Below are 16,678 nucleotides of genomic sequence, written 5' to 3'. Positions count from 1 at the left end.
TGACAAGACTTTAGCTGAAAACACCACGAACCCCGCGGCTGGTGTTCAGGTGGCAGCGGAGGCCACCGTTACTGCCGCGGTGGAAACAGGCCGAGCCGACGAATAAAGAGGCATAAAGAGGCATAAAGAGGCACAAACAGCCTGAGAGTGAATCCAATGTCACAGATCGTCCTTTGATTGGCGGTGGATTCTGGGGTGTGATTGTATACAATCCGTTCTTGAATAGAATAAAATGAGTGCAACGGAGGGGCCGGGGGGGGGGCACAGCATGCGCCTCAGATGACAGGAGCTGGGTGTTATTCCTTCGGCGGCCTGTCGCCCCTTCAGCCGATCTCTTTCTCATACATATTCCATCGCATTTCATTTGGAGAACATTCAGGAATTTTCAAGAACTGCAGAAAATTTACTGCAAAGGTAACGTCGTGAAGCTGAATTTTCGGATGGCAAATCTTCGTATATGCATACACATGCGCTCAAGGCCGCCTTAATGCACGGGCTTACCTGGGCTGAAGCCCCGACGATCAGGGGGCCTATCATGAGCTGCCGGTCAACGGCAAAATGTCGGAAAATAACACATCTTCATTGTAAGATCCCCTCTCAGGGGGCCTACGAAACCTCTCAGCCCCAGGGCCCAATGGCAGGTTAATGCAGGCCTACGTGCGCTTTCGTGCACATTTCAGGCTTTCAATCTAGTTGCACAACATTAATCTGTGTCTGACATTTTTAAATGGTAAAATATAAATAAAAGACAGTCTCCGTTATTAATGTTGAATATCTACACCCTTTATGAGGTGATCATGTTTCAGCGATATTATTCCACGGTTCATTCAAGTGGAGCATTGGCTGCAGGGATACCATGTAATGTTTTACTCCCTCTCATTTGGATCCATCTCATGTATAATCAGGCCTGCTGGTGTAGTTGGTCACGACTGCAGTGGGCCGGTGTGGCCTGCGTTCAGTCAGCCTAGCCGGGGGTTCTTTGCCTTGTTGCAGATGTGGGCCGGCATTGGGGGAGGTACAATGGGTCTCCAGTGACACACCCGCGTCTTCGGTACGCCATCACTGCCGACCAACACCAGCCTGCCCTATGCTGTGCTGTGCTGGGCCGCCCTGTGCTTTGTTATGTTATAAATGTGTTATGTGTGTGCTTGGTTTGGGCAAGCTTTAAACTCTCCTCAAACCTCTCCGGCACATCGGGGTTGAACTAAAGTTGACTTTGGAGTTTTCAAAAAAGATCGGGTGACTCACTGCCTCGTACTGAAATCAAATCCTTCTAGACGGCAACATTGTACGAGAGAAATAATCCACAGGATGTTGTCAATGTTCTCGCTGATGGGAGTTTTTTGCGCGTTACAGCAAAACAGGATGCAGGAAACGACGACGCGCATTCTAAACTTCCCTCGACTCCGAGACTCGAGTTCACATTCGGCGACGCGTAGGCCTACATTTCGACCCACCGCTTTGATACGCTCTGGGTATACCGACGTGCGTCGCGGCGTGAAACGTATCGGAGGACTTTTTCTTATGTATGTTTAGTGACCACCCACTAAAGACTTCTCCATCGTTCCGCTTTTCAACGTACACAGAGAATAAAACCAACAATTCCCATTTTTCTATAACAAGATCGCCCCCACATCTGTTCCATCCCTTTCTTTTGCCCATTCTGCCGGCGATTTTAGTTCGCCCCTCCCTGGTCTGGAGAAGAGCAATAGATTTCTTTGTAGTTTCGATACATTTTTGCGGGAGCCAATCACCAAGCTTGCTTTTCCCCCAGGCGCACGATTGGCTGGTTTAACACAAAGACGACAGGGAAACGACGGCAAGCAGCCAATTGCGTACAGAGTCATTTGAACTAGGCCCATTGATCACACCTCTTGTGCTGAAGAAAAGGACAGCAGCCTCCTCAGACCAACGTGCAAACTACGATTGAGCTTGGTCTGGCAATAGCCCGGCTGGAGCTCTCTCCCGCTATCCATCCGTACTATAGAATTTCTCACCACCTTCATAACCTCCATCAAAACTCGCCTGTTCCGACTGGCCTATACGCCTTCACTCCGCCCACCACCCAATGTAATGGATATGAGCATTGTTTATTTTTTTAATTGTTTGTTTTAACTATATTTGCCTGTTTTTAAATTGTACAGTACTCTGAGCCCCCGTGAGCCAGAGTCCAGGGGCTTCATTAACCAGCGGCTCCGTAAACCAGTGTCTCCATTAACCAGCGTCTCCATTAACCAGCGGCTCCGTAAACCAGCGGCTCCGTAAACCAGCGGCTCCGTAAACCAGCGGCTCCGTAAACCAGGGGCTCCGTACACCAGGGGCTCCGTACACCAGGGGCTCCGTACACCAGGGGCTCCGTACACCAGGGGCTCCGTACACCAGGGGCTCCGTACACCAGGGGCTCCGTACACCAGGGGCTCCGTACACCAGGGGCCTCGTACACCAGGGGCCTCGTACACCAGGGGCTTCGTACACCAGGGGCTCCGTACACCAGGGGCTCCGTACACCAAGGGCTTCATACACCAGGGGCTCCGTACACCAGGGGCTCCGTACACCAGGGGCCTCGTACACCAGGGGCTCCGTACACCAGGGGCTTCATACACCAGGGGCTTCATACACCAGGGGCTTCGTACACCAGGGGCTCCGTTAACCAGGGGCTTCATACACCAGGGGCCTCATAAACCAGGGGCCTCATAAAGGTGAGACACATCGCAGCCCTGCGGTACTCACATTCCCCCGATGGAGACGGTGGCACAGGTGCGCTCCGAGAAGGCGGGGGTGGTCTCTCCGGCCCCGGTGGCGGCTCTGATGTAGTCCACTGTCACGTTGACCTGGGGGGGGGGGGGGGTGGGGGGGCAAACACACACAGGGCAGAGAGAAGGGGGGTTGGGGTCAGATACAAATAGGCGCAAGTGAATGCAAAACTAAAAAGGAAATATAGTGGAGCTCAACGGGGACTGGTTTGTTCTGGCTGGCAGTGCATGGAGTTGGGTGGCATCACTGTGTGTGTGTGTGTGTGTGTGTGTGTGTGTGTGTGTGTGTGTGTGTGTGTGTGTGTGTGTGTGTGTGTGTGTGTGTGTGTCCTAGCTGCCAAGGTCACCCCGAGTCAGAGTGCATCCCGTCAGGCAGGCGCCACTGTAGATCTCCCTGGAGGACCAGTGTGTATGCACTGAGGCCATGTGGAGACACACACACACACACACACACACACACACGCACACGCACACGCACACACACAGTGTGCTCCAACACGTCTGCGCCCCCGGAGGGTGCAGCATTGCGGACGGGGTCCATTAACTAAGGCCGGCGTTCCTGAGCCTTAGTTAATGGATCCGACCGCCCGCAAATACCCCACGAGAAAGGGTCATATTCAGGGCACAAACCTTGGGGAACGGCGTGTGGCAGAAGCGGACCCTGAGGGCATCACCACGGCAACCAGAGGACGACCCACGCGTCGCAACATCCCAGAATAAACACGCAGAGCCGAAGGGAAAACATAAACCAGCCACGAGACAATTATGGGATTGTGTTCCCCCAAAAATAATCATTTGAATACAATATAAACTGGACGGGGGGGGGGGGGGGGGGGGGGGTTGGATTGGCCCCCTGGAGGCGATGGAGTGTCAATCTGGAGACGGGTCGGGACAAGGACAGCGTGGACTTAGAGATGGGAGAATTCCCGTCTCACGATGGATGTTTGGGCCAAGGCGCTTCCCGGAGCCGGGGGGGGGGCCGAGGGGGGGGCCAAGGTCAGTGGAAGCCATGAATTGAGTGTGCTCAATGTGTATTCCTTGGAGAAACAACCCCTGTGCAGATACTGTGAATTATTAAACAGTTTAGGCTTCCGCACGAGGATAACTTGAATAGAACAGGACGGACTTCCTTGTTAAACAACACAGCATGTTGAAATGACCGATAAGAGCATCGTCCCTTGTGGTGGTTTCATTGCTATTGAATTTCGTTTGACTTCCACGTCCACATTTATCGTACGCCGCGAATATTAGCTTCCACTAATGTTTAGTTATGTGTTCAGCGGGAATCGATTTTTTGCTTTTGTCAGCCAGTTCGGTTTTGGTAGAAAATCACCAGAGCCCTATAATGTCACTCCGTCTGACTGAACACAGGGAAACAACCCATTGTGATAACGACCGGTTCCTCCATAAACATCGCTGCTGCTGGCCGCCGGGGGGGGGCGGGGCCGCTCTCCGACAGGCCCCGCCCCCACTCGTCTGAGGCCTTTTCATTAAAGAAAAAAAAAAAAAGCACTTTGTCGCCGCTTTGTAAGAAGCGTCTTTCCTCAGTTAATTATGAACGTGTTTAATAAACATGCTTGGCCACACACGGAGGACGAGCCAGCTCATGGACGAGGAGGAGAGACGACTGAAGGGATGTTATTAGAACAACTACAGAGCATTTCCTAGAGATAAGCCCTAGAAAGCAGAAGGAAAATACGGGGTTCAGAAAAAACGGTGGCCTGAAGGAATAAATAAATAAAAAGTACAATGTGTAGGGTCGCATGAGGCGCCGCGCGGCTGGCTTCGCTGGCTCTGCATTAAGGCCGGGCGGGGATAGATAAAAAGCTTTGACAAAGCGGAGCTACACGAGGAGGGGCTGGGGGTTTCGCTCTCTCTCTCCTGGCAATCGAGGGCCGATCTCCCGATAAGGTGGAGCCATCCATAAGGAGCCGGGGCAGAGCCGGGTGATGGATGGAAGGGTGGGAGGGCTGGCTCCGGGAGCGCCGGGATAATAAGCAGGAGCGGCAGAAGGAGAGCATTGTTGCAAACGGGAGCCGGGAAGTATTTCCAATCATCTGAAATGAGGATGAAGGTCACGGCGGGATTGGGCGAGAACACATCGAGTGGACGGTGTGGGAGCGCTGTGATGGCCTTTGTTTATGGAAATAATGGCTTCATTTCTAAATGGGAGGTTCAAGCGAGATCTGGTAGAATTTGTTGTCATTTGTTTGTTCCTTAAACGTCTTAAGCCCGCTTGGTCTGTGGAAGGCAGTTCACCCGTTCTGTTCCCATCGGCCTAAGGCTGCTTTTGCTGCAAATATTGTGTGCCGGTATTTTATTGCATATCGGGGGGCCTTTTGGTTAGTCGTTCAGCAGTCCGAAACTACATTTCTCTGCAAATATAGGCCTGTAAAGATTGTATCTATAATGAAAAAAAAGGCATATCAAGGAATGGTACAAGACGGGGTTCTGTCGCACTGATGTATTTTTTCCAGCTGGCCGTAACAGCAGTAGGCTATCATTTAATGAAATGAGCCCTGCTGGTAGGATGAAGACTCTGATACAGACCCAGTGAGGGGAATGAGGAACGAGGCGTGGGGAAGGCAAAAGTTCGCCCTGTGGAAGCTGGAGACACCCAGTTCTATATGCTTTGCGTTTGCCTGAATGCACACGCACACACCTACTCATCAAATGTCAGTTATTCCTCCGTGCATGCTCAGACACACGCACACGCGCGCACGGCAAAAACTGTGTGTGTGTTCTCAAACAGAGGGAAACTGCAAAACAGGAGCCACTTTGAGCATGCAGGATTATCCGAATGTGCTCTACTCTGATAAGTGGCTTAATGCAGCGTTTCCATTGGACCCTTTTTTAGTTTTTTCCCTACCGAGGCTGAGACTTCGGCACAGAAGAAGCAGTGCTTATGAAGTTAGCCAAAATCAAGCTCTTCTCCGGGATTATGTCAGCGGAGAAGCCGTGGTGTCTCAATAGGGGAGGATATGAGAGGTGGATGAGGAGTGTGAGCGGGAGGGGCGAGAGGGAGTCAGAGGAGGAGGAGGATGTGGAGGAGAGCGAGAGGAGGGACAGATGCTAGGCCAGGTGTGATGAAGGTTTCAGCATGGTAATGCAGGTCACCGTCATCTCCCGGGAGGCCATGTTAAAAAAAAAAAAAATGGTGGCATTCAATGGTGCAGTTTCATTGAATATTTGCACCATTCAATCTTTTGAGTTATGAAAGTTTGAATGACCCTTTACCGCCGAAGCAGTTAGGTTGGGTCGTGTTTCCCGGCCTCGCCACAAGGGCGCGCCATAACTTCCGGAACTGCTCAAACCCTCGGCCCGCATCCCAGGGCAATCCACAGCGACCCGTCATATTAAAGACAGACCGAGACCTAACATCATATCCTCCCACGTGTGTTGTTCTTTATGCTACGTAGCGACCGACATGGTGAGCCCCGTGCGACTCGATTTACATTGAAGCTTTAAGAGAGTCCGACTCTGACCCGGAGTGGATCTGAAAGCCACGACTTCCTCCACACTCAAGTCAATCTTTCTAAGGCATCATTTAAATAAACCGTTTCTGAAAAGAAATGGGGGGAAAATACAACAACTAAACGTCCACCTGGCAACGCCCCTATTGTGAAGGGTTCAGCGGCGGTCTGACTTACTGTGGGGGGGGGGGCCCCTGGCTCCCTCTTTGGTCAGAGCTTTAGGGGCTCAGTGTCCAGACATGCAGAGTAAATGCCTAGTCACGTCCTGGACGGTTCAGCCGGTGGAAAATTGACTTGTTTCCAAGCATTTAAATGAAAAGATTAAACAAAAAGGAATTAAAACACAAAATTGCCTTGTAGTTAAAAAAAAGACGAACTCCCTGCCAACTCGCCTCGGCCATCCCCTTAACTTTACCACCTGCGTTGGGCTCACAATCCCCGCTGAACTCCAGTGATTAGTTTATTAAGCCCGGGTCAAACCCCTCTTGAGCTGCTTGACCCAGCTCCGACAGCGACTCTACGGTCAGACATAATTAAACATCTATTTTCCATCTCTTTTATCGGGCGTGGGCGCTGGGGCCTGTGCGGCAGAACAACGTAGAGGAGCCGCAGAACCCTCCAACAGGTCAGGGCACCGTTACCGCCCCGTCTCCAAAAACAAACCCTCATCTCAGCTGGGTTGGGGGGAAAGAGCCTTCGTAGGGAGGGGGATCAAATAAAGATAAAAGGGGCTCTCCGGAGCTCAAATTATGCGAGAGCACCGTTCTCAGACTCAGAGCCAGCGGCGCAGAAAGTGCCTCTCCGGCGCTTGGCACCTTCCTATCCGGCCTCGACTGCGCCCGCTCACCCCCCCCCCCCCTGCCCCTCGTCGCCCCGGTAACAGCCCTTTAATAAAAACTCAAAAACATGCGCATGATTAAAATATAACCGCATGTATTCCGATCGCGCTGGCGAGCTGAGGAGCGGCGGACTAAAGCCATCGCCCCGTGGGTTCAGGTAAGAGAAACGTGACCTGTGGCGCGGAGCCGTGATCGGTTTTGGCCTTGGGTTACCCGTTTTTTGTTTTTCCTCATCCCTTGTTGCCAAGGCAGCCGCGGGGTGCAGCCTGCAACTTCCAACACATAATCATAGTTTTTTAAAACTCTGCAATCATGCCGGAGAGTTGGAGTGGAAAAAAAAAAGTAATTTCTGAAAGGAGGGATGTATTATTAGCTCCGGCCCCATGTCTTAGCAACAATGAACGCAGAGCCTCGGGAGTCGATTCTGCTGGACTCCGAGGGCTCAAAGCGGACTTCATCAGAACTACTGCATGCACCCCCCCCAAACCCCAAACCAGCCACTGGAGAAGGACTACACTATGTATTTCCGTGTGTGCTTATCCACCCAAAATGTATTAGTCCGTACTTCTGTGGCTTTATGAGCGCTTTACTCGTTTGGCAAAACTTTTACACCGTAAAAGAGTTGAAAGACAAATCGTCAAGGCTAGTTTTATGTGTTGTTTTTACATAAATACATATGGTCATTCATTGCTCTAACGTTTAGTACATTATTTGACTGAGTTACTTTTATTGATTTTCACCTGGTCCTTAATGGTTCTAGTTTACCGGCCCCCTACGCAACAAAACAAAAAACTCGAAAATCAATAATAATGACGAGGGCAGGGAACAACATCACAAAAGCCCTCACTGTGGGAGAGAGAGAGCATGTGTCTGAATGTTCATATGTGTGTGTGTGCGTGTGTCGACTGGGTTGGATGGGAGTGCAGCCACTCCACTTAAACCTAACTCACTTCAAAACGCATACAAGCACACACTTGGGACACCCACATTCAATACTAATCAGCTATGGAGTAGTCTCTAACTCTCTCTCGCCAGCTCTCTCTCCCTGGCAAATTAAAAGGTGTTTGGAGAAATGAGAACACCGAAAATACAATGGGAAATCGAAAGCCGTTTTTCTACGTGTTTTACTTCCAGACGATTCCATGATGGGGCGTTTCTCCATTGGACTGGGTCGTTGGGTGGGGGGGGGGGGCGGGTTTTCGTGTGGGGCTGGCCGACGTTTTATGTAATTATAAGGAGGCTGATGAGCGCAGTTACTGTAATCAGGTATAGAACAAAGAAGGGATGATTAACATCTATGTTTAAAAGGGGAACTGGTTGATTGAATAGGATGAGGTAGATCTACGGGGTGTCAAATTACCCAGGAAGAACACTATGATAATTATATTATATTTGGACACAGTCTGATCAGCCTCGTCGGTTCGCCTGGAGGGGGGTGTCTGTTGTAAGACCCGAAACACCCAGTGACTCCAGGAAACAACACTGATGATGTGTCCAAGCCTGTGCATCAGTAGATGTATTGTTAACAACCAACCCAACGTTGTTAACCAACCTACGTGCACGTTAAAATAGTTTGTTTTCCAGCTCGATTTATTTTTATAGAGCTGGAAAAATAAGTCTTTTACGAGCATCACACTCTGTATCTCACTACAGATTGGCCTGGCCTCGAGCCAATTGAAAGACTTCACCATACTGTTTCAAATGAGAGGACCAATGAGAACAATGAGTGCCGCAATCTGCCGAACAGAAGGAAAGGTTTGTAATCTACGGAGCTTATCAAACAATATGGAATTTGATCCTAAATAGACTGAATAACTGTCGAACGATGAAGGGAAATCTGCACAGAAGGCTTTGCTCCGATTAGAATATGTTTTTGCCTGACTTCCAACAGGACTTGGCAAAATCTAAGCGAGCACTCCGATTGGAAGGAGTTTTTTGAACAACGAATACAATTTTATTCTTTCTTCGTCCCTTTGTGTGGAAGTCAGCCTCTGCACAGCCAAGGCCAGAGCGATATTCATTGAGGAACGTGAATATCGAGGCTCAGAAAACAGGGGGCGAGGAGTGGAACCAGTCGCCGGAGTGTCATGAAACCACAGCTGTTACATTCCGGGCCACTGGTTCTGCCGTGGCCGCGCTCCGGTCGGCGTTCCGTTCCCGACCGCGCTCCGGTCGGCGTTCCCGCGCTGCCTCGGTAAGCACTGAGGGGAATCCATGGGAGGCCGGGCGGCGTCTGAAACCAGCACCACGGCCCCCGCCCTCGTGGACCGCTGAGGCCCCGCCCTCGTGCTAATCACGGCCTAATTGGTTGGTTGTTTGGCTTTACGGCTCTATAAACATCACACATGTATTGACATGTATTGAAGAAGAACGGAGGTCTCTGGAGCTACAGTGGCTTTGTTTGGCATGTACTTGTGTGGTCAGGTGTGTGTTCTGTGTGTGTTTGTCTGTGTTCGTGTTTGCGCGTGTGTGGTTGTTCGTATTCGTTTGTTTGCGCAAAAACCCATTACCGGCGTAGGCAATAATGCTGCTTGTCAACAGAGCTGCAGGATGCTATTCTGGTGCGTATATTGACGTACACAGACTATACGTTTGTCAACATGTTCCTTACCTTCTTGCCGATGAGCTTCTTCCTCATGAACTCGCGGGCCTCAAACATGTAGGGGATGTCGTAGAGGGGACGGAAACGCTTGTCTTTGTCTTTGTTCTTCTCCTGCAGGCAGAGGGAGGGAGGAGAGGGAGGGAGAGGGAGGGAGGGAGGAGAGGAGGATGGAGAGGGGGGGAGGAGAGGAGGATGGAGAGGGAGGGAGGAGAGGGATGAGAGTGGAGAGAGGAGAGGGAGGGAGGAGAGGAGGATGGAGAGGGGGGGAGAGAGAGGGATGAGAGTGGAGGGAGGAGAGGAGGATGGAGAGGGAGGGAGGAGAGGAGGATGGAGAGGGGGGAGAGAGAGGGAGGAGAGGGTGATGGAGAGGGAGGAGAGGGAGGGAGGAGAGGGGGAGGGAGGAGAGGAGGAGGGAGGAGAGGAGGATGGAGAGGGGGGGAGAGGGAGGGAGGAGAGGAGGATGGAGAGGGAGGGAGGAGAGGAGGATGGAGAGGGAGGGAGGAGAGGGGGGGAGAGGAGGGTGGCGGACGAGCAGAGGGGAGAGAGGATTGCGGGGGAGGTTAGAAACCAAACAAGGAAGGCGAATTGTTTACCGTTCAAACCCAACAACACACATTCACACACGGTCATTCATCAAAGAGCCACAAGACTAAATCTAGCTGGCTTCAAACTTGACAGTGGGCAGGATCAATAAGACAGACAGACACACACACACAGACAGACACACACACCTACGATAGGTAGTTCCCTTAGTTTCCGTGGAAGCAAGATGATTAACACAACAAAGAGGGCAGGTACACACGGTCAGACAGGCGCACATGTTGTGCATCGCAGACATGAAACAGAGCGAGAGCACCATGTGCGCACATATGCATATAGCTTAACACGGTAGAAGCAACAACAGATACACAAACACGCACACAAACGCGCACGTTCCTCCTCAATAGGAAGTCTGGTCCCGGACTACAAGCTGAAGGTACACAAATAGAAGCCATTTACATTTTCAAAGGAGGCTTTGAGTTCTTATGGTATTTTTATCTCTCCCAGTTGCTCACACACACACTTTGAGGGGGCAGGAAGAACGAGAAACGTGGAAGTGGGAGCAGGATAATTGACAGGTGTTAACGGGCAGAACGAGGCGACGAGTGACAATGCTTGGGAGTTCACGCCCCAAGTGCCTCCCACCTACCCCTCCATTATTGTCTGTAACACTCGCATGCAACTAAAGAATAAATATATGATAAAAAAAACACCCACCGCCTCCTCCAGCTCCCTCTCCTCCAGAAACCTGCCCACCCACCCACCCACACACACAGCTGAGCAGATGGATCGAAGCAGGGAGACTCAGGGGATGAGTGTGCGTCTGTGTGTGCGCGTGCGCGTTCGAGACCCATTTGTGCCGTTGCATTAGTGTGAGCGCATACGGCCGCTTCCTCCCAGTGCGCCAGGAGGGTCAGTGGTGCAGCACGGTGCCCCCCACACACACACACACACCAAGCCTACCCTAAAGCCCCTGGCCTCCATTTTGTGTCCAATGAGGCTTACTGTCCAGGTCTTGCATTACTACCACTGAGTGGGAGGATTGTAAGGGGGGGGGGGGGGGACCTTCCATTTTGTGCCTTAATGCACTACTACGAGGATGGCTTTCGGCGCCATGTGTGTGGGCCCGTATGTGTGTCCGTGTGCACACCCACCCACGAAAACCTACCATTTTGGACCGGATATAGCTTAACTGGAGGGCCCCATTAGAACAGAAAACTAATAACACACACACACACACACACACAATTTGTTAACACCATGGCGCTATTCCTCAATCTTGACTACTGGGGGGGGGGGGTTTCTTCACAGATGCACAGTTGGTCAAGTGAGCGCCGTCTCCAGAACAGGATGAGGTGAGGAATTTGAAAGGGGAGGAAACAGAAAAGGACTAAAAACACACAAGTAGAAATCATTTGGAGCTGATGAGGCGCTTCATGGTGGATGTGGGCAACGTGTCTGGGAGGGCGGAGAGTTTAAATGTCAGCTCTGCGTGCCAATTAGAGCCAGGAAGAGTGGAGACACAGAGAGAGAGAGAGAGGGAGGGAGGGAGGCAGAGAGACAGTCGCATACAGAGAGACGGAGAGGGGAGGCAGAGCGAGAATAGACAGGCACACAGATAGAAATAGACAGACTTACAGACACATAAGAGACAGACAAGTAGCGACAGAGAATCCTAGACAGCGAGAGAGAAACCTGTAGGGAGATCCTTCCTGCAACTTCTCCCAAGTCTCCATATCTACAAAGCAAAGAAGCCCAGAGAAAGGCCCAGAGGAGAGCACAAAGATATTTACAGTGAATGGGTCACACGGCGAAAGTACAGGATATGGAAGTTTGGCGGAGAGGAAAAAATGACAGAATACCTCGGAATAAACTGGAAGAAAAAAAAAATGTTGAATGCAGAGGCAGGCGAGAAACGTGTGTTGTAGTCGACCATGCCCTGGACAATTTAAGTGTCGCCCTTTTTTTTAACACCAAAATAGTGAGGAAGAGGCAGCCATGTTTAAAAGAAAATAAAAAGAATGGAAGTGCAGTGTTTTTATTTTAAAGGGCACCCGTAGAGAGCATGAGCGTGGCCGAGAATCAATAACGACTATCGACCCGCTCCAACGGCAAGATATTTCACAGCGGGGCTAACACACTTGGTGTTCCTAAACACACAAGGGAAACACTGGTTTCTTTCATAAGCACCGCTACACCCAAATGGACATTACACTTAACCCTGATAGCAAAGTGCCCCGAAGGTACGTCCAAATGAGTGGATTACCCCGACTCGTTCACTAGTCCAGCACAGCATCCAGGGGCCGCTTCAAGCCTTGAAGGCTTTGTCCCCGAACGAAGAGGAGTCCAAGGAGAGGGCACGGTGGTTCAGTTTAATGGCGGATTGGCTAGCTCTACACCAAGGCTAGCCCTACAGAAGCTAGCACTAGCGGATTGGCTAGCTCTACACCGAGGCTAGCTCTACAGAAGCTAGCACTAGCGGATTGGCTGGCTCTACACCGAGGCTAGCTCTACAGAGGCTAGCACTAGCGGATTGGCTGGCTCTACACTCAGGCTAGGACGACCAGCAGTATACTGAGCTACCTGATTGGCTAGCTCTAGAATGAGGCTAGTTCAACACCGAGGCTAGCCATACAACAAGGCTAGCACTAGCGGACTGGCTTGCGCTACAGAGGCTAGCACTAGCGGATTGGCTAGCTCTACACTCAGGCTAGCACTAGCAGATTGGCTAGCTCCAAGTAGAGACGAGCAGGACGGGATTTGGCTTTAAACAAAGTCCCGGTCGCAGCCAGACTGAACTGGTGCAGTCGGCGCTGGAGGCTCTGCAGCGATGTGTCACGCCTCAAATAGCGGGGGAGGCGAGGGTGAGTGACACCGCGGGTCGGGCGCGATCTGCGGGTTGCAGGACCGTCAGGATATGGCAGCGCAGCAGCACTGAACCCAGCGTGAGCTCCCATCCGTCAGGGCACCAAAATAAAAAATTAATCGGAATGTGGATGAGGGTTTATTTTCTTTTTATCCGGGACCAAAAAAGGGTGTCGATTAGTTTAAGGTTAAACTGTTCTCTGGGAGCGTTCAGACACTTGGTGCTTTATGCAGAGTGACCCGGCTGGCTAATGTTTTAAAGAACCAACCAAACGGCGTCAAGAGGCTCTGGAGAGCAGCGAGGCAGGGGTACAGCGAGTGCACACGCAGCCTGAGGGAAGAGCAAAGAGGACATGGGCGGCTGTACAAAATAAATAGGAGGGGTGGGTTATTAGTCAGCTGGCCGTGCATTGATCTCACACGTGGCCCAACGCGAGAGCAATAGGCTGCTGTTATTCATGGAGTCGCAGTTAAGGCCCCTCCACTTCAGCCAGCCCTCTCTCTAATGGCTTCTTCACTCCATCCTGAGACACCAGAAGGGCCCTTTTTGCTCAATGATCAACTTAAAAGATAATATATGGTACTTCCCATGGAGTGGGCACTTGTCAGCTCCTGATGAGGCGGCGTTCGCCGCCAGAAACGTTTGAAAACGCTCCAGGTGGACACAACAGGTACGCGCTGCAGAATGCAAACGAGGCGCTTCACGCACGTCTAGGAACCAAACTGCGTCGGTAGACTGCAAAATGTCGAGTGGGAAGAACGGAAGAACAGCAAATTACAACGTTGATGTATTCCGTTGTGCATCGTTTCCACTTGGAACCAAATAGCTCAATGGTGATCAGTGTCAAAACAAACGCTACCATCGAGTGCTGTCACCGGGTTTGCGATCAGAACAATGGAAATCATCTCACCGGCAAAATAATCAGCAGAGCTATCCGTTAATTTGGTGCATATTCTCCCAAGCAATGTGGAGAATCTATTTCAGGAGTCGGACAAAAAAAAAGGAAAACACACAATTTGTCTCCAATTAAAATAGGCAATTGCACATCCTGCTCCATGAATTACTTTGTTGATTGACTCTGTATATTTCCATGTCTTTATTTGGTGTCGACATGAAATGTCGACTGCCGGAGTCAAAGCGGAGGCAAAAACTTTCATCCAATCTAAAGGTGAGAAGCGGAAGCGATCCCCTGGTGATTGGGCAGACCACAGAGTGTTGAAATCCTGTGGTGTGTGCAAACCGACCACTGCCCTGATCAATACAGCAAGGCCTGTTGGACCATGCAGGAGCCAAGAGCATGCTGGTGGTGTGTGTGTGTGGTGGGGGGGGGGGTGGGGGGTACAGTCACATGGTGGAGATCCAGAGTGTTGGGATTGAAGCAGATTAACGGCGGCAGGGAAACAATAGGTGTTGCAACGAGCCATTGACCATGCTCTGATGTGAAATAAGGGTTCCACCAGTTGATCTTTGCTGCCGTCTGTGTGGAGTGCACTGGCCATCTCCAGTAAAGTGTCTGCGTGTGTTTCCGGATTAAAATAGAGTGTGTTGGTGTTCTTAGCGATGCTTCTACGAAACTTAGGCCAAAAAAAATACCCCGGAAACCACCTAAGCAGTACTTCTTGTCTTCTTCTCCCACTCTCTGCACCTGTGTACGAGACCCTGCTATGACTGGCGCGTTCAGAGCCTCGCTTAATCACGCGGCGCAGTGTGCTGGAGAACAAGAAATCAACTGGAAGGCAGGGTGGAAAAAAATATAGATGCAGTGTACGTCTAAATATAACAAACAGCGACAGAAGACGGAGCAGAAGCAAGTGGCTAGAGGAGTCCGTCTGCACGGCCGTTCACCACGTGCCAGGACGGCCCACTGAGTCCCTGCTCATACCCCCCCCCCCCCCCCTCCCTTCGTCAGCACTGTCCTTAGCCCTACTTTACATCCCCCTGAGAACCCACACGACATAACCAACACAGCGATGGCACACACGTGACCGCACACACAGACAGACACTGGCTGCTGACCTCTGTGTGCACTGAGAGGCCGCGCGTTGTGTGCTTGACACGCAACAAACACAAAACACAAATGTTGACACACACACACACACACACACACACACACACTCTGGAGGGGGTGGGAGAAAGTGAGTCACCGAGTAGAAGCGACATTGTTACCTACTAGTGAGCTCCGGGCTCGTTCTACTCGGGTAAAGGGGCGAGAGACGACGAGATATGCACTCGGCGCTTCCTATTGAAGTTCTCCACATCGGCGCGACTGCGATCGTTGGTCGATGTCAAAGAGGCATGCGACTCGATGTCTCTGCTTAAGCAATACACACACACACACACACACACACACACACACACACACACACACACACACACACACACACACACACACACACACACACACACACACACACACACACACACACACACACACACAGGATGGAATGGTGAGCACGGAGGGGGGGGGGGGGGGGGGGGGGTGAGAGTGAAAGAAAGGAGCACATAAGAAAAAAGCTGACTCCAACTACCATGCCTAAAATAACTCGCACCTGAAAATACACCGCAGCCCCCGTGGAGAGAAAGACGGAGAAGAGACAGACGGAGAGAGAGAGGATGAGACAGAGGGAGACGGAGAGAGAGAGGATGAGACAGAGACGGAGAGAGAGAGGATGAGACAGAGGGAGACGGAGAGAGAAGAGACAGAGACGGAGAGAGAGAGGATGAGACAGAGGGAGACGGAGAGAGAAGAGACAGAGAGAGAGAGGATGAGACAGAGGGAGACGGAGAGAGAAGAGACAGAGACGGAGAGAGAGAGGATGAGACAGAGGGAGACGGAGAGAGAGAGGATGAGACAGAGGGAGACGGAGAGAGAGAGGATGAGACAGAGACGGAGAGAGAGAGGATGAGACAGAGGGAGACGGAGAGAGAAGAGACAGAGACGGAGAGAGAGAGGATGAGACAGAGGGAGACGGAGAAGAGACAGAGACGGAGAGAGAGAGGGAGACGGAGAGAGAGAGGATGAGACAGAGGGAGACGGAGAGAGAAGAGACAGAGACGGAGAGAGGATGAGACAGAGAGTATAAGACAGAAGAGATAGAGAAAGAGGATGAGAGAAGAGATCTAGAGACGGATAGATATGATTAGACAGAAGAGATAAAGGCGCAGAGAGGATGAGACAGAAGAGATCTAGAGACAGAGAGGATGAGACAGAAGAGATAAAGACGCAGAGAGGATGAGACAGAAGAGATCTAGAGACAGAGAGGATGAGACAGAAGAGATAAAGACGCAGAGAGGATGAGACAGAAGAGATCTAGAGACAGATGATGAGACAGAAGAGATCTAAAGACAGATAGATAGGATGAGACAGAGAAAGAGGATGAGACAGAAGAGATCTAGAGACAGAGAAAGAGGATGAGACAGAAGAGATATAGAGAGAGCGAGAGATACAGAGACAAAGGAGAGATACAAAGACAGAGAAAGAGACACAAACAGAGAGCGAGGCAGAAGTATGTGGGAAAAGACGACTGTAGGATGTCCAGCTTAAGTGAAGGCCAACACCAGTGGTTTCGATCTCCTGTCAATCTTCATTTTCAACCAATGGCTGG

General features: G+C 51.0%; 1 protein-coding gene across 1 annotated transcript in view; it reads right to left on the bottom strand.

Moving 5' to 3' along the window:
• Nucleotides 1–16,678, bottom strand: part of snd1 (staphylococcal nuclease and tudor domain containing 1) — a 193,844-nt gene that overhangs the window by 151,228 nt on the left and 25,938 nt on the right. Inside the window, exons 12-13 of the mRNA XM_056578800.1 lie at nt 9,677–9,778; nt 2,731–2,831 (exon numbers count right to left, since the gene is read on the bottom strand). Coding sequence (XP_056434775.1) covers nt 2,731–2,831; nt 9,677–9,778 — 203 coding nt within the window. The remainder of the gene's footprint in view (nt 1–2,730; nt 2,832–9,676; nt 9,779–16,678) is intronic.

This window comes from Gadus chalcogrammus, chromosome 19, assembly GCF_026213295.1.
Source record: "Gadus chalcogrammus isolate NIFS_2021 chromosome 19, NIFS_Gcha_1.0, whole genome shotgun sequence".
Taxonomy (NCBI): domain Eukaryota; kingdom Metazoa; phylum Chordata; class Actinopteri; order Gadiformes; family Gadidae; genus Gadus; species Gadus chalcogrammus.
This window is presented reverse-complemented; position numbering and strand designations above follow the sequence as displayed.